At 42.4% G+C, this 16,261-nt stretch overlaps 1 protein-coding gene across 1 annotated transcript; it reads left to right on the forward strand.

The window, feature by feature from the left end:
• Positions 1–1,100: 1,100 nt before the first annotated feature.
• RPUSD2 (RNA pseudouridine synthase domain containing 2) lies at positions 1,101–5,375 on the forward strand. The gene is made up of 3 exons (XM_032417327.1): positions 1,101–1,737; positions 3,415–3,711; positions 4,432–5,375. The coding sequence occupies exons 1-3, from the start codon at positions 1,111–1,113 to the stop codon at positions 5,164–5,166; spliced, it is 1,659 nt and encodes a 552-aa protein (XP_032273218.1). The 5' UTR covers positions 1,101–1,110; the 3' UTR covers positions 5,167–5,375.
• Positions 5,376–16,261: the final 10,886 nt, after the last annotated feature.

A 16,261-nucleotide genomic window follows, 5' to 3' on the forward strand; every position in this document is an offset into this window, starting at 1 on the left:
GAAATTCCTCACACAAAAGAAGAGGGTTAAGAAGATGCTGGATATCCAAAAAATATGACAAATTCCTGCTCTACATGGTCTATACCAGCGCTTCTCAAATGTTAATATACAGACATACCATCTGAAGATATTGTTGAAATACAGATTCTCATTCAGTAGGTCAGGAGGGAAGAAGGAACAAGATTCTGCAGTTCCAACAAGTTGCCAGGTGTTTCCCATGTTGCTAATCCAGAGATTGCATTTTGAGTAGCAAGACTTTATACAATCCCACAAGGACTTCCTCTCTAGAATGTTCCAATATCTCATTCCTTGTCTGTGCTTCAGACACATTAGGAAAAACATTCTTTAAAAAAAAAAAACACTTTATTGAAATCGAATTCACATTCCATACAATTCACCCTTTTGTCATGTAGCTGGTTCTCAGAGGCCTTGTCTTCTCTTGATTTGGCTCTGTTTCTGAGCCTGTTCTCCAGCTCTCTGTATTCTATGAGGCACTAATATCCTTTCAATAATTGCCTCTCTGATGAACTTAACCAGAGTTGGTTCGTATTTTGCATTTAAGAACGCTGACAAATACATCTTCTGCTTCACTTGCCCTTTTAACAGGACAGGAGCATATGAAAGGCAAATGGGAGTTCTAATCCTTCTCAGGAAGGATAGGATAGGTGTGAAGACATTGCTTCTGGGGTGTGCGTGTTTAGATACATATATTAACAGCTTTATTGAGTTATAAGTCACATACTATAATATTCACCCTTTAAAGTGTACAACACAGCGCTTCTTAGTATAGTCAGAGTTCAGCAATCCTCATTCTGATTTGTTTTGAATAAGGCTCCTTTCGTTTTTCCAGACCCAAGGGACTTTGAGCGTATCTACATGGAATCTACACTTTTGATGAGTCATTCTCACAGCCTCTCCACTGAACTCACTCCCATATTCACTCTCACTCACTGACTCTCAACTGGCAACTCAACACGTTCAACTCCACTCATTCAACTCCCTCCTTCACTCCTTCTCTTCTCAGTCCCCGCCTCGACGCTGGGCCTCGCTGATTGGCTGGTGCCCGGTGACGTCCTCACATCGCGACCCATGATCTGGGGCCGAGTTGTCATGTGGCTGGGCGGCCACCGGTGGCTTCCAGTTCTTCAGCAAGGGTGCCTCAACCTCCGGCGCCTTATCGCTGGCAGGATTTGGGGTAGTTGCTGGGGTCCGATGGCGGAAACATTCTCGACTGGGGCCGAGGCAGCGACCGGGCTGAGGGCTGCGGTTCAACAAAACGGAGACGCATGCGGCGACGCGAGGGGTGAGCGGACCTCCGGGAGCCCGGAACCTGTAGGCCCGGGAGTGGAGCCGGCCCGGGAGGTCGGGAAGCAGACTCCACTGAGCGAGGAGAAGGCCCCGGTTGCAGCTTCGGGCCCAGGCAAGCGTAAAAAGCGACGGGACGCCATCAGGGAGCGCGTCGTGCCACCCCCGAAGAAGCGGCGGGCAGGGGTGAGCTTCGGCGATGAGCATTTTGCAGAGACCAGCTACTACTTCGAAGGCGGCCTGCGCAAAGTGCGGCCTTATTACTTTGACTTTCGGACCTACTGCAAAGGCCGCTGGGTGGGCCACAGCTTGCTGCACGTCTTCAGCACCGAATTCCGAGCCCAGCCCCTGGCCTACTATGAGGCCGCAGTCCGGGCGGGGCGCCTGCATCTCAACGAGGAGCCGGTCCAGGACCTCAGCATTGTGCTCAAGGTGGAGTCCTGATGGGGCCGGCAGGAAGCGGGCGAGGAAAGGGGGCAGGGGTCTTTTCAGAGTTAATAGGGCATAGGTACTGGAGTAAAATCGAGGTAATTCTGAAGCGTTTTCGCTTTCACTTGGAACACTCTTGTAGCCCACTCCTCTTATCCCATCTCCGCAAAAGTAGTCTCTGCTTCAAAACTCAACCCGTATATCCCCTCCTTCCAGGCGGCTTCCTTGTTTGCAGGGGACAGAAGTTGGAATTCTTAAAGCTCCTTTTGTGCCCTGTCTTGTGGCACTGGCACTGATCGCTATGTTGCGTTGTAGATCTCTGTACAAATAGTAATAATAGAGCCTGTCATTTATGTCTCCTTACTGTGTGCTGGCACAGAGGTAAGCATTTTATGTACTTAACATCAAATTCTAACGACAGCTTTGTGGGGTAGGTATTGCCACCTCATTTTACCTGTGAGGAAACAAAACTAAGGTAAACTTCAGAGAGGTAAGTACCTGCAACAGTGTCACCTCCAAAGTCTGTGTTCTTGTAACTACTACTTATTTATCATAGATCCTGATATGATAGAATTGTGAAATGTCAGGTATAGAAACTAGAATTGTCTAGCCCAGTGCTTTGACCCTTTAAAATTCCATCACAGCTGAGAGTTACCAGACTCCCCTGTCAGTAACACTTTGTTGTGAGGGGAGAAAAGGTGATTTCAGCATTTGAAGAATGAGTGGTTTGAATCCCCTCTCCCATCCCAATTTTGAGAAGTACAGGTCTGGCCTAATCCTCACATTTTACGGATGAGGAAACTGAGGCCCAGAGAAGTTAAGTGACGTGCAGGGAGCCTGTGGCAAATCCAAGTCTAGAGACCAGATATCTGGACTTACAGCTTGGTGTTATTTGTTCAAAGTCACAATAAGTGATGATTTTATGGAGCTTTTCCCCCCCTCTCCATTTTAGAAAACTTTACTTTTTCTTTATTTTTATTTTTTTAAAGATATTTGTTTGTTTGTTTGTTTAGAGAGACAGAGCAGATGGAGGGGCTGAGGGAGAGGGAGAGAATCCCAAGTAGACTCCCTACCCAAGGTGGGGCTCGATCCCACCACCCTGAAATCATGACCCTGGCAGAAATCAAGAGCTGGACGTTCAACCAGCTGAGCCACTCAGGCGTCCCAGAAGACTTTACCTTTTTTTTTTTAAGATTTTATTTATTTGCGAGAGAGAGAATGAGAGACAGAGAGCATGAGAGGGAGGAGGGTCAGAGGGAGAAGCAGACTCCCTGTCGAGCAGGGAGCCCGATGTGGGACTCGATCCCGGGACTCCAGGATCATGACCTGAGCCGAAGGCAGTCGCTTAACCAACTGAGCCACCCAGGCGCCCCAAGACTTTACCTTTTAAATATAACTTTATTGTAGAGAAAATACAAATAAACAAAACCAAAAAACATTCATAATCGCACCACCCAGAAATATCACCAAAACATTTTTGTGTATATCCTTCTAGTACTTTTTCAATGCCTGCTCCCTGCCTGTGTGTCTGTATTTTTATAAAATGAATACACTATGCATGCTGTCTTTTCTGCTTAAGGATGTAGTGTGACCATTCTGTCAGTAAGGAACAGGAAGCTGTGTGAAGTTGATTACATGTTGCTCAGCTCTGGTCTGATGAGTTGCCTGTGTCATTTGCAGGACAATGACTTCTTGAGGAACAGAGTGCACAGGCATGAGCCACCAGTCACAGCAGAGCCTGTCCGCCTGCTAGCTGAGAATGAGGATGTGGTGGTTGTAGACAAGCCTTCTTCCATTCCTGTCCACCCTTGTGGCCGCTTCCGACACAACACTGTCATCTTCATCCTGGGCAAGGAGCACCAACTCAAGGAGCTACACCCATTGCATCGGCTTGACCGCCTTACCTCGGGGGTCCTCATGTTTGCCAAGACAGCAACTGTCTCAGAGAGAATTCATGAGCAGGTTCGGGACCGGCAGGTGAGCTGGGCTTTTGTCTCCTGCATGCCACTTCCTGGGCTCAGGAATGCTCTGTATCAAAAGTGTGTCACTGAGTTCTTTTGAAGTGGTCCTTCATGTTATCTGGCCAAGCTTCCTATCCTCGGGAAGGTCAACACTGAAAATGTGAAAAACAGGCTATTATCTCTTATGTTTCAAAAGATCTTTAGAGATGGCATATACATTGCCTCTCTTGGTAGTTTGCTGTTTTGAAGTTTTAGAGTGCTGACAAGCTTACTGAGGTGTTTTTTGGTTTTGTTTGTTTTTTTATGACTGAGGTTTTTAAGATTGTGGGGAGAGCCTACTTGGTAGAAAGATTCTGGATGAAGTCGGAAGAGGCTTGGGTAGAAGAGTTAAATGGTAGTGACTGTGGTCTTGAGACTTGTAAGTCTGGATCTGATTGTGATACATTTAGTGTTTACTGTGTACCAGGCTCAGTACCAGGTACATTAGAGTCTAACTGAATCCTTATAACAGTCCTGTGAGGTAAATGCTTTTCTAATCTTAACATTTTCTAGACAAGTTAATGGGATTTAAAGGGGCTAAGTATTGTACCCAGAATCATGCAGCTGGCAATTGTTGGAGCTGGCGTTTGAATCCTCTTCTGTCTGACACTGATACATTTCTCATCACTGTATTGGGTCTGAACTTCATGAGTTTAGGCTTTGTGCTGACTTTCTCCCTCTTCCCTCCTCTATGTAGCTGGAGAAGGAGTACGTGTGCCGGGTGGAGGGGGAGTTCCCCACTGAGGAAGTGATCTGCAAGGAGCCCATCTTGGTGGTATCTTACAAGGTAGGGGTATGCCGCGTGGATGCTCGGGGCAAGCCCTGTGAGACAGTGTTCCAGAGACTGAGCTACAATGGCCACTCCAGTGTGGTGCGGTGCCGGCCACTCACAGGCCGCACTCACCAGATCCGAGTCCACCTCCAGTTCCTGGGCCACCCCATCCTCAATGACCCCATCTACAACTCAGTTGCGTGGGGCCCCTCCCGGGGCCGGGGCGGCCACATTCCCAAGACAGATGAGGAACTGCTTCGGGACCTTGTGGCAGAGCACCAGGCCAAACAGAGCCTGGATGTGCTAGATCTCTGTGAGGGTGATCTGTCCCCAGGACTCATAGACTCTACAGCTCCCTCCTCAGAGCTGGGCAAGGACCACCTAGAAGAGTTGGCTGCATCTGCCCAGAAGATGGATGGAGCAGTTGAGGCAGCTCCTCAGGATCTGGACACAATGGCCTTGGCACCAGAGAAGGCAGCTGAAACAGATGTTGTAAATCAAGAGATAGACCCTCTCTGTGCAGAGTGCCGGCTGGTGCGACAGGACCCCTTGCCCCAGGACCTTGTGATGTTCCTGCATGCTCTGCGCTATAAAGGGCCAGGGTTTGAGTACTTTTCACCCATGCCTGCCTGGGCACAGGATGACTGGCAAGAAGACTGAGGGCTGTGGCCAATGGAGGGGTTGCTTCTTGAATTGGAAAAGGAATGGGCCATGGTTTTTAGGAGTTGACCTCATGGGCTGGTACTCAGGGTTTCTACAGGCGTGAGGTTGGGCTCTTAAAGGATCTCCTTATACTTGCTACCTCCTTCTTTCCTCCCCCTCTAGCTAGAGTTAGGGAACTTGTTGGTTTGTAAATATATCCCTTTTTCTAACACCTTGTGTGTCTGGTTTTCTTCCTTTTTTTTTTTTAATTGAGGTAAAATTCACGTAATGTACAATTAACCATCTTAAGATACACGGTTTAGTGACATTTAATACATTCACAAGGTTGTGCAAGCATCACCTCTTAACTAGTTTCAAAACGTTTCCATCACCCAAAGGAAACCTGTACCCGTTAAACAGTCACTCCCCATATCCCCTTTCTCCTAGCTCTGGTGGCCATTAATCTACTTCCTGTCTCTATGGATTTGCCTATTCTGGACTTTTCATATAAATGGAATCATACAATATGTGACCTTTTATGTCTATCTACTTTTGCTTAGCATAATGTTTTTAAGGTCTGTCCAATTTATAGCATGTATCAGTACTTCATTACTTTTTCTCTTTTTTTTTAAGATTTTTATTTATTAGAGACCGTGTGCACATGCACGAGAGAGCACAAGCAGGGGGAGGGGCAGAGGGAGAAGCAGACTCCCCGCTGAGCAAGGAGCCATATGTGAGGCTCGATCCCAGGACCCTGGGATCATGACCTGAGCCGAACTGATTGAGTCCCCCAGGTACCCCAGTACTTCATTCCTTTTTATGGCTGAATAGTATTCCATATGGGTATACCACATTTGTATATCCATTCATCAGTTGATGGACATTTGGGTTGTTTCCACCTTTTGGCTATTGTGAATAGTGCTGTTATGAACATTCATGTATAAATTTGTGTTTGAATACATGTTTTCAGTTCTTTCGAGTATATACTAAGGAGCGGAACTGCTGGGTCATATGGTAATTCTATTTTTAACTTTTTGAAGAATCACCAAACTGTTTTCTACAGTGGCTAAGCCATTTTACATTACCCCTGGCAATGCAGGAGGGTTTCAGTTTCCCCATATCCTCACCAATACTTGTTACTTTTCATTGTTTTGATTATAACCAGCCTAGTGGGAGTGAAGTGTTCTTGCATTGTGGTTTTGATTTGCATTTCCCTATTTAGCATCTCTGAGCATCTTTGCATGTGCTTCCTGGCCATTTATGTATCTTTGGAGAAGTATCTATTCAAGTCTTTTGCCCATTTTTAAGTTGGGCTGTTTGTCTTTTGTTTTTGAGTTATAAGAGTTCTTCATATATTCTGGATATAAGACCCTTATCAGATACGATTTTCAAATATTTACTCCTGTTTTGTAAGTTGTCTATACATTTTATTGATAGTGTCCTTTGATTCACAAGTTTTAATTTCTTTTTCTTTATTGCAATAAGAACACTTAACATGAGATCTACCCCTTGACAAATTTCTGTGTGTACAGTACCGTGTAGTTAACTATAGGCATAACGTTGTACAGCAGATCTCTAGAACTTAATCATCTTGCATAACTAAAAGTCTATACCCATTGAATAACAATTTCCTATTTCCCCCTGCCCCCTACTCTGTTTCTATGTGTTTGACTGTTTTAGATACCTGAAAAAAAAAATGTCTTCCTTCACTTAATATTCACAGAATACTCTGTACTTCAAACGTGTGGGGACTTTTCCCACACCAAGCAATTCTCCCAACACCAGCTGGGTGTCCTACAATTTAACTCAATTCTGACACTATCTACCTGAAGATAGGCCTCAGACCCACAGGTCAAGGGCTCAGTCCCACAAGACTGCTCCACATCAGATGCCAGTTGCAAGTCCAGGTTATCACCTGTGCTTCTGACCAACCAGAAATCAGAGGTTCCCACAACCTCCTCCTTGGGTTCAATTATTTACTTGAATGGCTCACAGAACTTAAAAACAGTTTACTTACTAGACTATTGGCTTATTACAAAGAATATTAAAGGATATGGGGTGCCTGGGTGGCTGAGTTGGTTAAGTGTCTGCTTTCGGCTCAGGTCATGATCAATCCCAGGGTCCTGGGATTGAGTCCCGCATCAGGCTCCCTGCTTGGCGGGGAGCCTGCTTCTCCCTCTCCCTCTGCTGCTCCCCCTGCTTGTGTTCTCTCACTCTCTCTGTCAAATGGATAAATAAAATCTTAAAAAAAAGGAAAAGAATATTAAAGGATATGAATGAACAACCAGATGACGAGACACATAGAGCAAAGTCTTGAAGGGTCCTGAGCACAGAAGCCTCTGACCCTGTAGAGTTTGGGGTGTGCCATCCCCTGGCATGTGAATGCCTTCTTGTTCACCAACCCAAAAACTCTCCGAACCTAGTCATTTAGGATTTTTATGAGTGGTTCATTACTTAGGCATGATGGATTAAATCATTGGCCACTGGTTAAGTTAATCTCCAGTTCCCTACCCACAACCCCCGCAAGTTAGTAAGTGGGCTGAAAGTTCCAACCCTCTTATCAACAGAGTTGGTTCCCCTGGCCAGTCAACCCCCGTCCTTAAGTGCTCTCCAAAAGTCACTGCATTAACAAACTCAAGTGTGGTTGAAAGGGGTGTGTTATAAGTAACAAAAGATACCTGAATCACTCTCATCACTTAGGAAATCCCTAGGGTCTTAGGAGCTCTACCAGGAACAGGAATAAAGACCAAATACGTATTATTATAAATCACAGTATCACGACATCTTCTATAAGTGGAATCATATAGTATTTGTCTTTTTGTGATTGGCTCATTTCACTTAGCTTAATGTCCTCAAGGTTCATCCATGTTGTAGCTTGTGATGGGATCTCTTCCTTTTAAAGGTTGAATAACATATCACATTTTGTTTATCCATTCATCTGCTGATGGACACGGGGGCTGCTTCCACCTCTTGGCTATCATGAATAGTGCTACTATGAACATAGGTGTGCAAGTACCTTTTTAAGACTCTACATTCAATTCTTTTGGGTATATATACAGAAATAGGATTGCTAGGTCATATGGTATTTCTATTTTTTTAAAGATTTATTTATTTATTCATTCATTCATTCATTCATTCATTCATTCGAGAGAGAGAGAGCACACGCATGAGGAGGGGAGGGGCAGAGGGAGATGGAGAAGCAGGCTCTCCACTGAGCAGGGAGCCTGATGCCAGGCTCCAACCCAGGACCCTGGGATCATGACCTGAGCCAAAGGCAGGTGCCCAACTGACTGAGCCATCCAGGCACCCCACTATTTTAATTTTTTTAAACATTTATTTACTTATTTGAGAGAGAGAAAGCAAGAGAGTGCATGAGCAGGGGGAGGGGCAGAGGGAGAGAGAGAGAGAAGCAGACTCCCTGCTGAGCACAGAGACCCACCACATAGGGCTCAATCCCATGACCCTGAGACCATGACCTGAGCTGAAACCAAGAGTTGGACACTTAACCTACTGAGCCACTCAGGCACCCCTCTATTTTTAATTTTTTGAAGAACCACCATACTGTATTCCATATCATTTGCACCATTTTACAATCTTACTAAAAACAGAGGTGGTCTAATTTCTCCACATCCTTGCTAACACTTGCTATTTTTTGTTTTTTGGGTTTTCTTTTTATGGGTATGAGGTGTTATTTCATTGTAGTTTTGGTTTACATTTCCCTGATGATTAGTGACATTGAACATGTTTTCTTTTGCTTGTTGGCCTTTTGTATGTCATTTAGAAAAATGTCTATTCAAGTCCTTTATGCATTTTTCAATCAGGTTGTTTGATTTTTTTGTTGTTGAATTGTAGTTCTTTACATATTCTGGATGCTAACCCCTTATCAGATAAATGATTTGCAAATATTTTCTCCCACTCCATAGGTTGCCTTTTGTTCTATTGATTATGCCCTTTGATCCACAAAAGTTTCTAAGTTTGATGTAGTACCTTTGTCTATTTTTGCTTTTGTTGCCTCTGAGGCTGATAGGAATTTGATAGGGATCGCGTTGAATCTATAAATTATTTTTAGGTAGTATTACCATGTTAACATTATTAAGTCTTCCAATCCATGAAAATAGGATGTCTTTCCATTTTTTTTTAGATCTTTAATTTCTTCCAGCAGTGTTTTGTCATTTCTAGCATACAAGTCTTATATCTCCTTGGTTAAATTTATTCCCACATATCTTATTTGATGCTATTTAAAATGCCCCAAAAATGATAAAATAAATTGTTTTCTTAATTTTATGTTTGGATTGTTCATTGATAGTATGTAGAATTACAACTGATTTTTGCGTTGATTTTTTAATCCTGCAACTTTGAATTTTTTAGCTTAATAATTTTTTGTGTGTGGATTCTTAAAATGTATGTGGATGTGTGTATTTTTTTCATGTCATCTGAGACTAGAGATAATTTTACTTCTTCCTTTTCCAATTGGATGCCTTTTATTTCTTTTTCTGTCCAGTTGCTCTGGATATCTCATTGTGATTCCACTACACTGTTGAATAGAAGTAGCAGAGTGAAAGTGGGCATCTTTGTCTTGTTAATGGCTTAGGGGTAAAGTTTTCAGTCTTTCACAATTGTATGATGATAGCTGTGGGCTTTTCATAAATTCCATATTGAGGATGTTCTCACTGCTTTTTTCTTGCCCTGCGTTTCTGCCTGGTCAGCCTTTTGACTTCTGTTCAGGTGGAAACTTTCTCCTTTCTGTTCCTTTTGTTACATATCTGTCACATATTTCCTATTTCTTTGGGGTACCCATAAAGAGAACCCTGACTTTTTGTTTTCAGGCTTCTTCAGGGTGAATGAAACAGGCTCATTAACACCTAATCTGTAGACTTTGATCAGCACACGCTAAGCAGTGGTGGTGTGGATAGGGAAAAACAATTGAGTTTATGTTCTTTTAGTGGTCCATACTGGTTGTTGGCCCCCTATTATATGCCAAACAGTATTTAATGCTGGTATACAAAAATAAATAACTAGGTCCTGCCATGGTAGAGCACACATGATGAAATATGCAAAACACAAAGGGAAACAGTGGAGATATGGCATAATTCTGTCTGGAAGTACCAGCACAGGTTTCCCAGAGGAAGAAGCATTTAAGAATGAGTTAGAATTGGCCCAGTAGAGACGTAAGAGAAGAATTACAGGTAGAGGGGCACTGTGAGAGAAGGCAGGCAAATTCCAGAGGTAGAGAAACAGAGCAGGAGACATCCAAGGAGAAAGCCTTTGAGGACATTTGACCCTCTGTGTATGGCTCCCTATCACTGACTACTGAAGTCTTTGCATGGCTTGTATATCAACAAAGGACTCCGAACTACAAGGGATAGTAACAACCTGGGGAGACAAGATTTTCATGGATCTGAGTATCTGCTCAACTTTGTGAAAACCCTATCTCTCTCATGAGCCAGCCAATTCCTCTTATCATGGAGACCCTCCTTAACTCAGGAGCTCTTGTTTCCCAGGACAGGCAAGAATCAGATGCCTGGTAAAATTCATCCAGCAGACATTTGAGTACCAACTGTGTGCTGGGTTTATACTGGGCTCTTTGTATATAATGGTGAATAAGTTAGATGTGGTCCCTGCTCTTAGGGAGTATATAATCTGCAGTGTACAGCCCACTGTGGGGAAGACAAGTAAACAGTTAAAATACAATGAATAAATGTTCTCTGTGGTGGGAGGACGAAGGAGGCAGAGGCTATCTCCATACCTTGTCTCTTGCCTTCCGGGATTCTGAATGGTAGCATTTTCCATCTGGGCTCTTTAGTTCTGTATTCCTTCTCTTTCTAGTCCCATTTATCTTATTCTCATTCTTTTAATCAGCCTCAAAGGTTTCTGATGTAAGGACACATGGATGGGTTTGAGAGGGTCCCTGGATATCTTGAAATGGTATGCAAAATTTTGTATATGTGTATATTTTTCATATATTTCAACAGATCCTTCAAATCTTCATTGTCTAATACTAGCCACATGTGCTATTTAAATTTAAATTAATTAAATAAAATGTAATATGCAGTTATTCCATTGCACTAGCCACATATCCAGTATTCAAAGCCATTTGGTCTAGTGGCTACCATATTGGGCAGCACAGATAGAGAACGTTTCCATTCATTGTGCAAGGTTCTCTTGAACAGCATTGCTGCAACAAGCCTTTATTGTAAACAAGAGTTCCTGACTACAATGATTCCACTAATCTGCAGACACTTAAAAAACAGAGGTTGTGTGTGTGTGTCCACGCACATGCATGTGTTCTTCCATCTCGCACATACTAGTCAAATAATTGGTCTCTGTGTCAGTCAAATGCTGGGCTAGGTGCTAGACTATTTATATAGAACTTCTAAAAAAGGTAATGCCCTAAGGAAGCTCAGGTTGAATCCAGTTGATCTTTTCTATAGTTTTTTCCCTTGTAAAATGATATCCTTTTTAGAAATTTAATTCTTATTATAGCCCTCCTATCCTTACTCCTACTCTGGAGGTAACCATATTGATAATTAAGTGGTTTTCTTCTTGTTTTCTATTCATAGATGCACAAATGTTTATGTATTTTTTTAAATAAAAATGGGATCATGCCGTACAAATTGTTCTGCAACGGGCTTTTCTGTACGACTTTTTTAAGATTTTACTTACTTGTCAGAGAGAGAGAGCATAAGCAGGGGGAGCGGCAGGCAGAGGGAGAAGCAGGCTCCCCACTGAGCAAAGAGCCCAATGCGGGACTTGATCCCAGGACTCAGAGATCATGACCTGAGCCAAAGGCTGACACTTAACTGACTGAGCCACCCAGGTGTTCTTGTAGGACATTTTTTTTTTTTAACAGCTTCATTGTGTCACATTGTGTGACAACACTATAATTTAATCCATCCCCTATTGGTGGAATTTTAGGTGTTTGCAGTTTTTCGTGATTACAAGCTGTAGTGAACACTCTTAGATCTGTTTGCACTCATATCAGTGTTTCTGTAGAATAAATTTTTAGTGTAATTATGAGGTTGATAGCTTTAAATATTTATTGATAGGTAATACCACACTGCCCTCCAAAAAGATTATACCAATTACATTCCTTCCAGTAAGTAGTGTGAGAGGCAGAAGCAGGTGAATGTCGTGACTGAAACAGCTGGTCAGGCAGCTGCATTTTCAAGGTTGGCTTTAGTTCCAACTGTGGATTGGAACCATGGGTTTCCTGGAATGTCTGCATCTCTCAGTGGATGACCTAGATTTGCTTGGCTCAGTCTTTTCTCCCAAAGAGAAAATGGGCTCATTTCATAGTCTCTTTGGTCTTTGAATCACTGGTACTCAGGACTGCGGAACCGGCCGGTTCAGTTGGAGGAACGTGCAACTCTTGATATTTGGATCACTGGTACTCAGGACTCAGAACTTTGGTCTTTGGATCACAGGTACTCAGGACTGAGGACACAGGATGATTGAAAACCAAAGATGGAAGCAGAGCAGCTAAGGAATATGACCAGGTTTTAGATGGATAAGTTTACTGCAGTCAGAGGTATCATCACTAACGCACTCATTCTGCTTAGAACACTTGCTTTGTGCAAGGTAAACAATATTGTCTTTGATTATGAGTATTGTTTGCTTCCCCTCCAATTCCTCTGTGTACTCTCTTCCTGTAACTTTCATTTGAAGCTTGTCCAAGTTTTCAAAACTGCAACATTTTTATCAGCCATTAACCACACCAAACTGTAAGAATTGCCTAGTAAAGTTGGACATGTAATTAATGATTTGGCTCTATCCAATTAATGGTAGCTAGAAGTACAACTAGAGAGTCACCTGTACACATACCCCAGGAGACATGTATGGGAACATTCACAGTAGCATTCTTGCAATAGCAAAAAACAAGAGACAACCAAAATATCCATCCATAAGAGAATGGATATCCAACTGTGTATTCAGACAATTGTATACTAAGCAGCAGTGAAAATGAATGAATTATATGGATAAAGTAGTGTTGAATGAAAGAAATCACAGATGAATAAATATAATATGAATCCATTTATATAAAATTTAAAAAGGAGGTAAGACTGAACATTTTTAGAGATATATATACATGTATATTTGGTTAAGAAAAGCAAGAGAATGGAGGCATCTGGCTGGTTTAGTTGGAGGAACATGCAACTCTTGATCTTGGGGTCATGAGTTCAAGCCCTACATGGAGTGTAGAGATTACTTAAATAAATAAAAAACTTTAAAATAAAAAAAAGAAAAGCAGGAGGATGATTAACACCAAGTTGAGTAGTTCTCTCTGGTGGGAGGATGGCAGCAGGGAGGGGCACATGGGAAGCTTCAAAGGTGTTTCTTTTTTTAAAGATTTTATTTATTTATTTAAGACAGAGAGAATGAGAGAGAGAGAGCACATGAGAGGGGGGAGGGTCAGAGGGTGAAGCAGGCTCCCTGCCGAGCAGGGAGCCCGATGCGGGACTCGATCCAGGGACTCCAGGATCATGACCTGAGCCGAAGGCAGTCGCTTAACCAACTGAGCCACCCAGGCGCCCCTTCAAAGGTGTTTCTTAAGCTGGGTCATGTTTACATGGCATAGGTTTTATTATTGTTCCTTTAAATTGTACACAGGATAGGGGCACCTGGGTGGCTCAGTCGTTAAGCGTCTGCCTTCAGCTCAGGTCATGATCTCAGGGTCCTGGGATCGAGCCCCTCATCGGGCTCCCTGCTCCGCGGGAAGCCTGCTTCTCCCTCTCCCACCCCCCTGCTTGTGTTCCCTCTCTCGCTGTATCTCTCTGTCAAATAAATAAATCTTTAAAAAAAAATTGTACACAGGATATATTACATATATATTGTATCATTGTATAATATTTTTCAAGATAAAAAATTTAAGTAAAAAATGTTGAAAGACTTCTCTCTGTTTAACCTTTGGTTATCTCTGAAATAGTGACTCTCCTCTTTTAGTCACCCCATGACAACTCCTAAGGTCTCTTTGACCTCCGTGTAGCTGGTGGTACCACTCGCAAGTGCTTGGGCCACAGATCACTTTCACCAGGGATAGAGAGCACCATATATCTGGTATTTGGGGGAGTATAATGATAAGCAATATATAATAATTTGTGAAAGTGGCCACTTTAATATGCCTTAGCAGATCCAAACACTGCTCTTTATCATAAAAGAACAGGGATCTAAATGCAGTTTATGGCTTTGGTGTTCTAGATCTGGCATGCTTTCAGATATAGAGAGCTCTGTGCCTTGCCATTTCCTAAAACTTAATATCATGGCATCTAGACACAGATTTTTTTTTTAAGATTTTATTTATTTGAGAAAGAGAAACTGCATGAGTGGGAGGGGCAGAGGAGAGGGAGAAAGAGAGAATCTCAAGCAGACTCCACGCTGAGCATGGAGCCTGACATAGGGCTCAATGTGGGGCTTGATCCCAGGACCCTGAGATCATGACCTGAGCCAAACCAAGTTGGATGCTTAACTGACTAAGCCACCCAGGCGCCCCTTGACAGATTTTTGAAAATACTTCAGTATTCAAGTAAATAATAAATGATACATTTTTTTCAGGTTATTTTTCCTGTAAACTTTACAACATTCTAAATGTTGAAGTTAAGGTAGGTTAAGAATTGTAAAAAAAATAGCTTTATATCCTATCCTAAATGCTGAATTTCCCAGAATCAAAATTGAGGCAAAATTGTAAGAATTAAGAATTTTACAAGCCAAGGAATGCCAAGAATTGTCAGCAAACTACCAGAAGCTAGGAAAATGTTGTGGAACAGATTCACCCTCACAGGCCTCAGAAGGACAAACCGTGTTGACACCTTGATCTCAGACTTCTAGTCTCCAGAACTACGAGACAATTCTGTAATTTAGCCCATGATGCTAAAATAAGGGCTGCCTCTGTTATTTGCTATGTTATACCAAAAATGACTGCGGGCAGTCATCGAAAGGCGAGTTTATTGGCAGTGATCCTTTCAGTGAGTACACAGAAACCATTGTCCAGGACCTATTTCAGCTTTTCTTTTTTTTTTAAGATCTTATTTTTAAGTTATCTATACACACAACCTGGGGTTCAAACCCACAACCTCAAGATCAAGAGTCACATGTTCCACTGACTGAGCCAGCCAGGCTCCCCTCAAATTTTTTTTTTAAGATTCATTTATTTATTTGAGAGAGAGAGAGCGGTGTGTGTGTGTGTGGGGGGCAGATGGAGACAGCAAGAATCTCAAGCCGACTTCCTGCTGAGTGCAGAGCTGATGCGGGGCTTGATCTCATGACCCTCATCATGACCTGAGCCAAAACCAAGAGTTGGATGCTCAACCAAAGCACCTAGGCACCCCACCCCTCAACTTTTTAAAAGCTAGAAAAAAATTTTTTTTTCACATGTAGAGTTTTGTGTCATTCAAGAATTTAAAAATCAGAATTCTAAATCCATAGCTATATAGCAACAGGAAGTTGATAATTGAGATGACTTGGTCTCTCTTAATAGTCCATTTTAGTCATTTGCATGCTGTCATAATTCAGAACAAATGCAGCCTTCATCTGTCCATCAGTAACACTTCTAAGTATTTACTAAAGGAATCGGTAAACATAAATCAAAACATTTAGGTAAGAATTTCAAGAAAGTAAAAATCCTTGAGGAAGCTGAAGGAGGAAAAAGTGCTCAGCGTTAATGACTCAAAGAGAAATATAAAACACTTACTGCCCTATAGTATCACAATCAAAAAAAATTATTGCTTCTGTTTCTAATTCCATGGAATCATTGGTCACATCCTCAGGTCTTGCCTTCATCCATTAACTTCACCCTTTTGGAGTTGGGTTTGGTCCAGTTTTACTACTTTCTGGAAGATTTCAAATGCAAATTTTGGAGTTTAGAAATCTGGGGCATTGCTCCTCCTCAATGTGATGAGAAGGAAAGATGTAACTGGTTGTTGTTTGCTAACTATCCAGAGCTACCTCAGCAGAAGACACAAAACAAGGGGATATAGCAAGTGTTACTCCCCAGTTCCCTTAATCTATTAGCATTTATTCATGTTGTCTTTCCTAAGCAACGTTACTCTAAACTGGATTTCAGTTTTTGCTCTATTGATCTTCAATATGAAAACATTTAGTTTTCAACTCAGTAGGCATC

Source organism: Phoca vitulina, unplaced genomic scaffold (assembly GCF_004348235.1).
Source record: "Phoca vitulina isolate PV1807 unplaced genomic scaffold, GSC_HSeal_1.0 scaffold20, whole genome shotgun sequence".
Taxonomy (NCBI): Eukaryota; Metazoa; Chordata; class Mammalia; order Carnivora; family Phocidae; genus Phoca; species Phoca vitulina.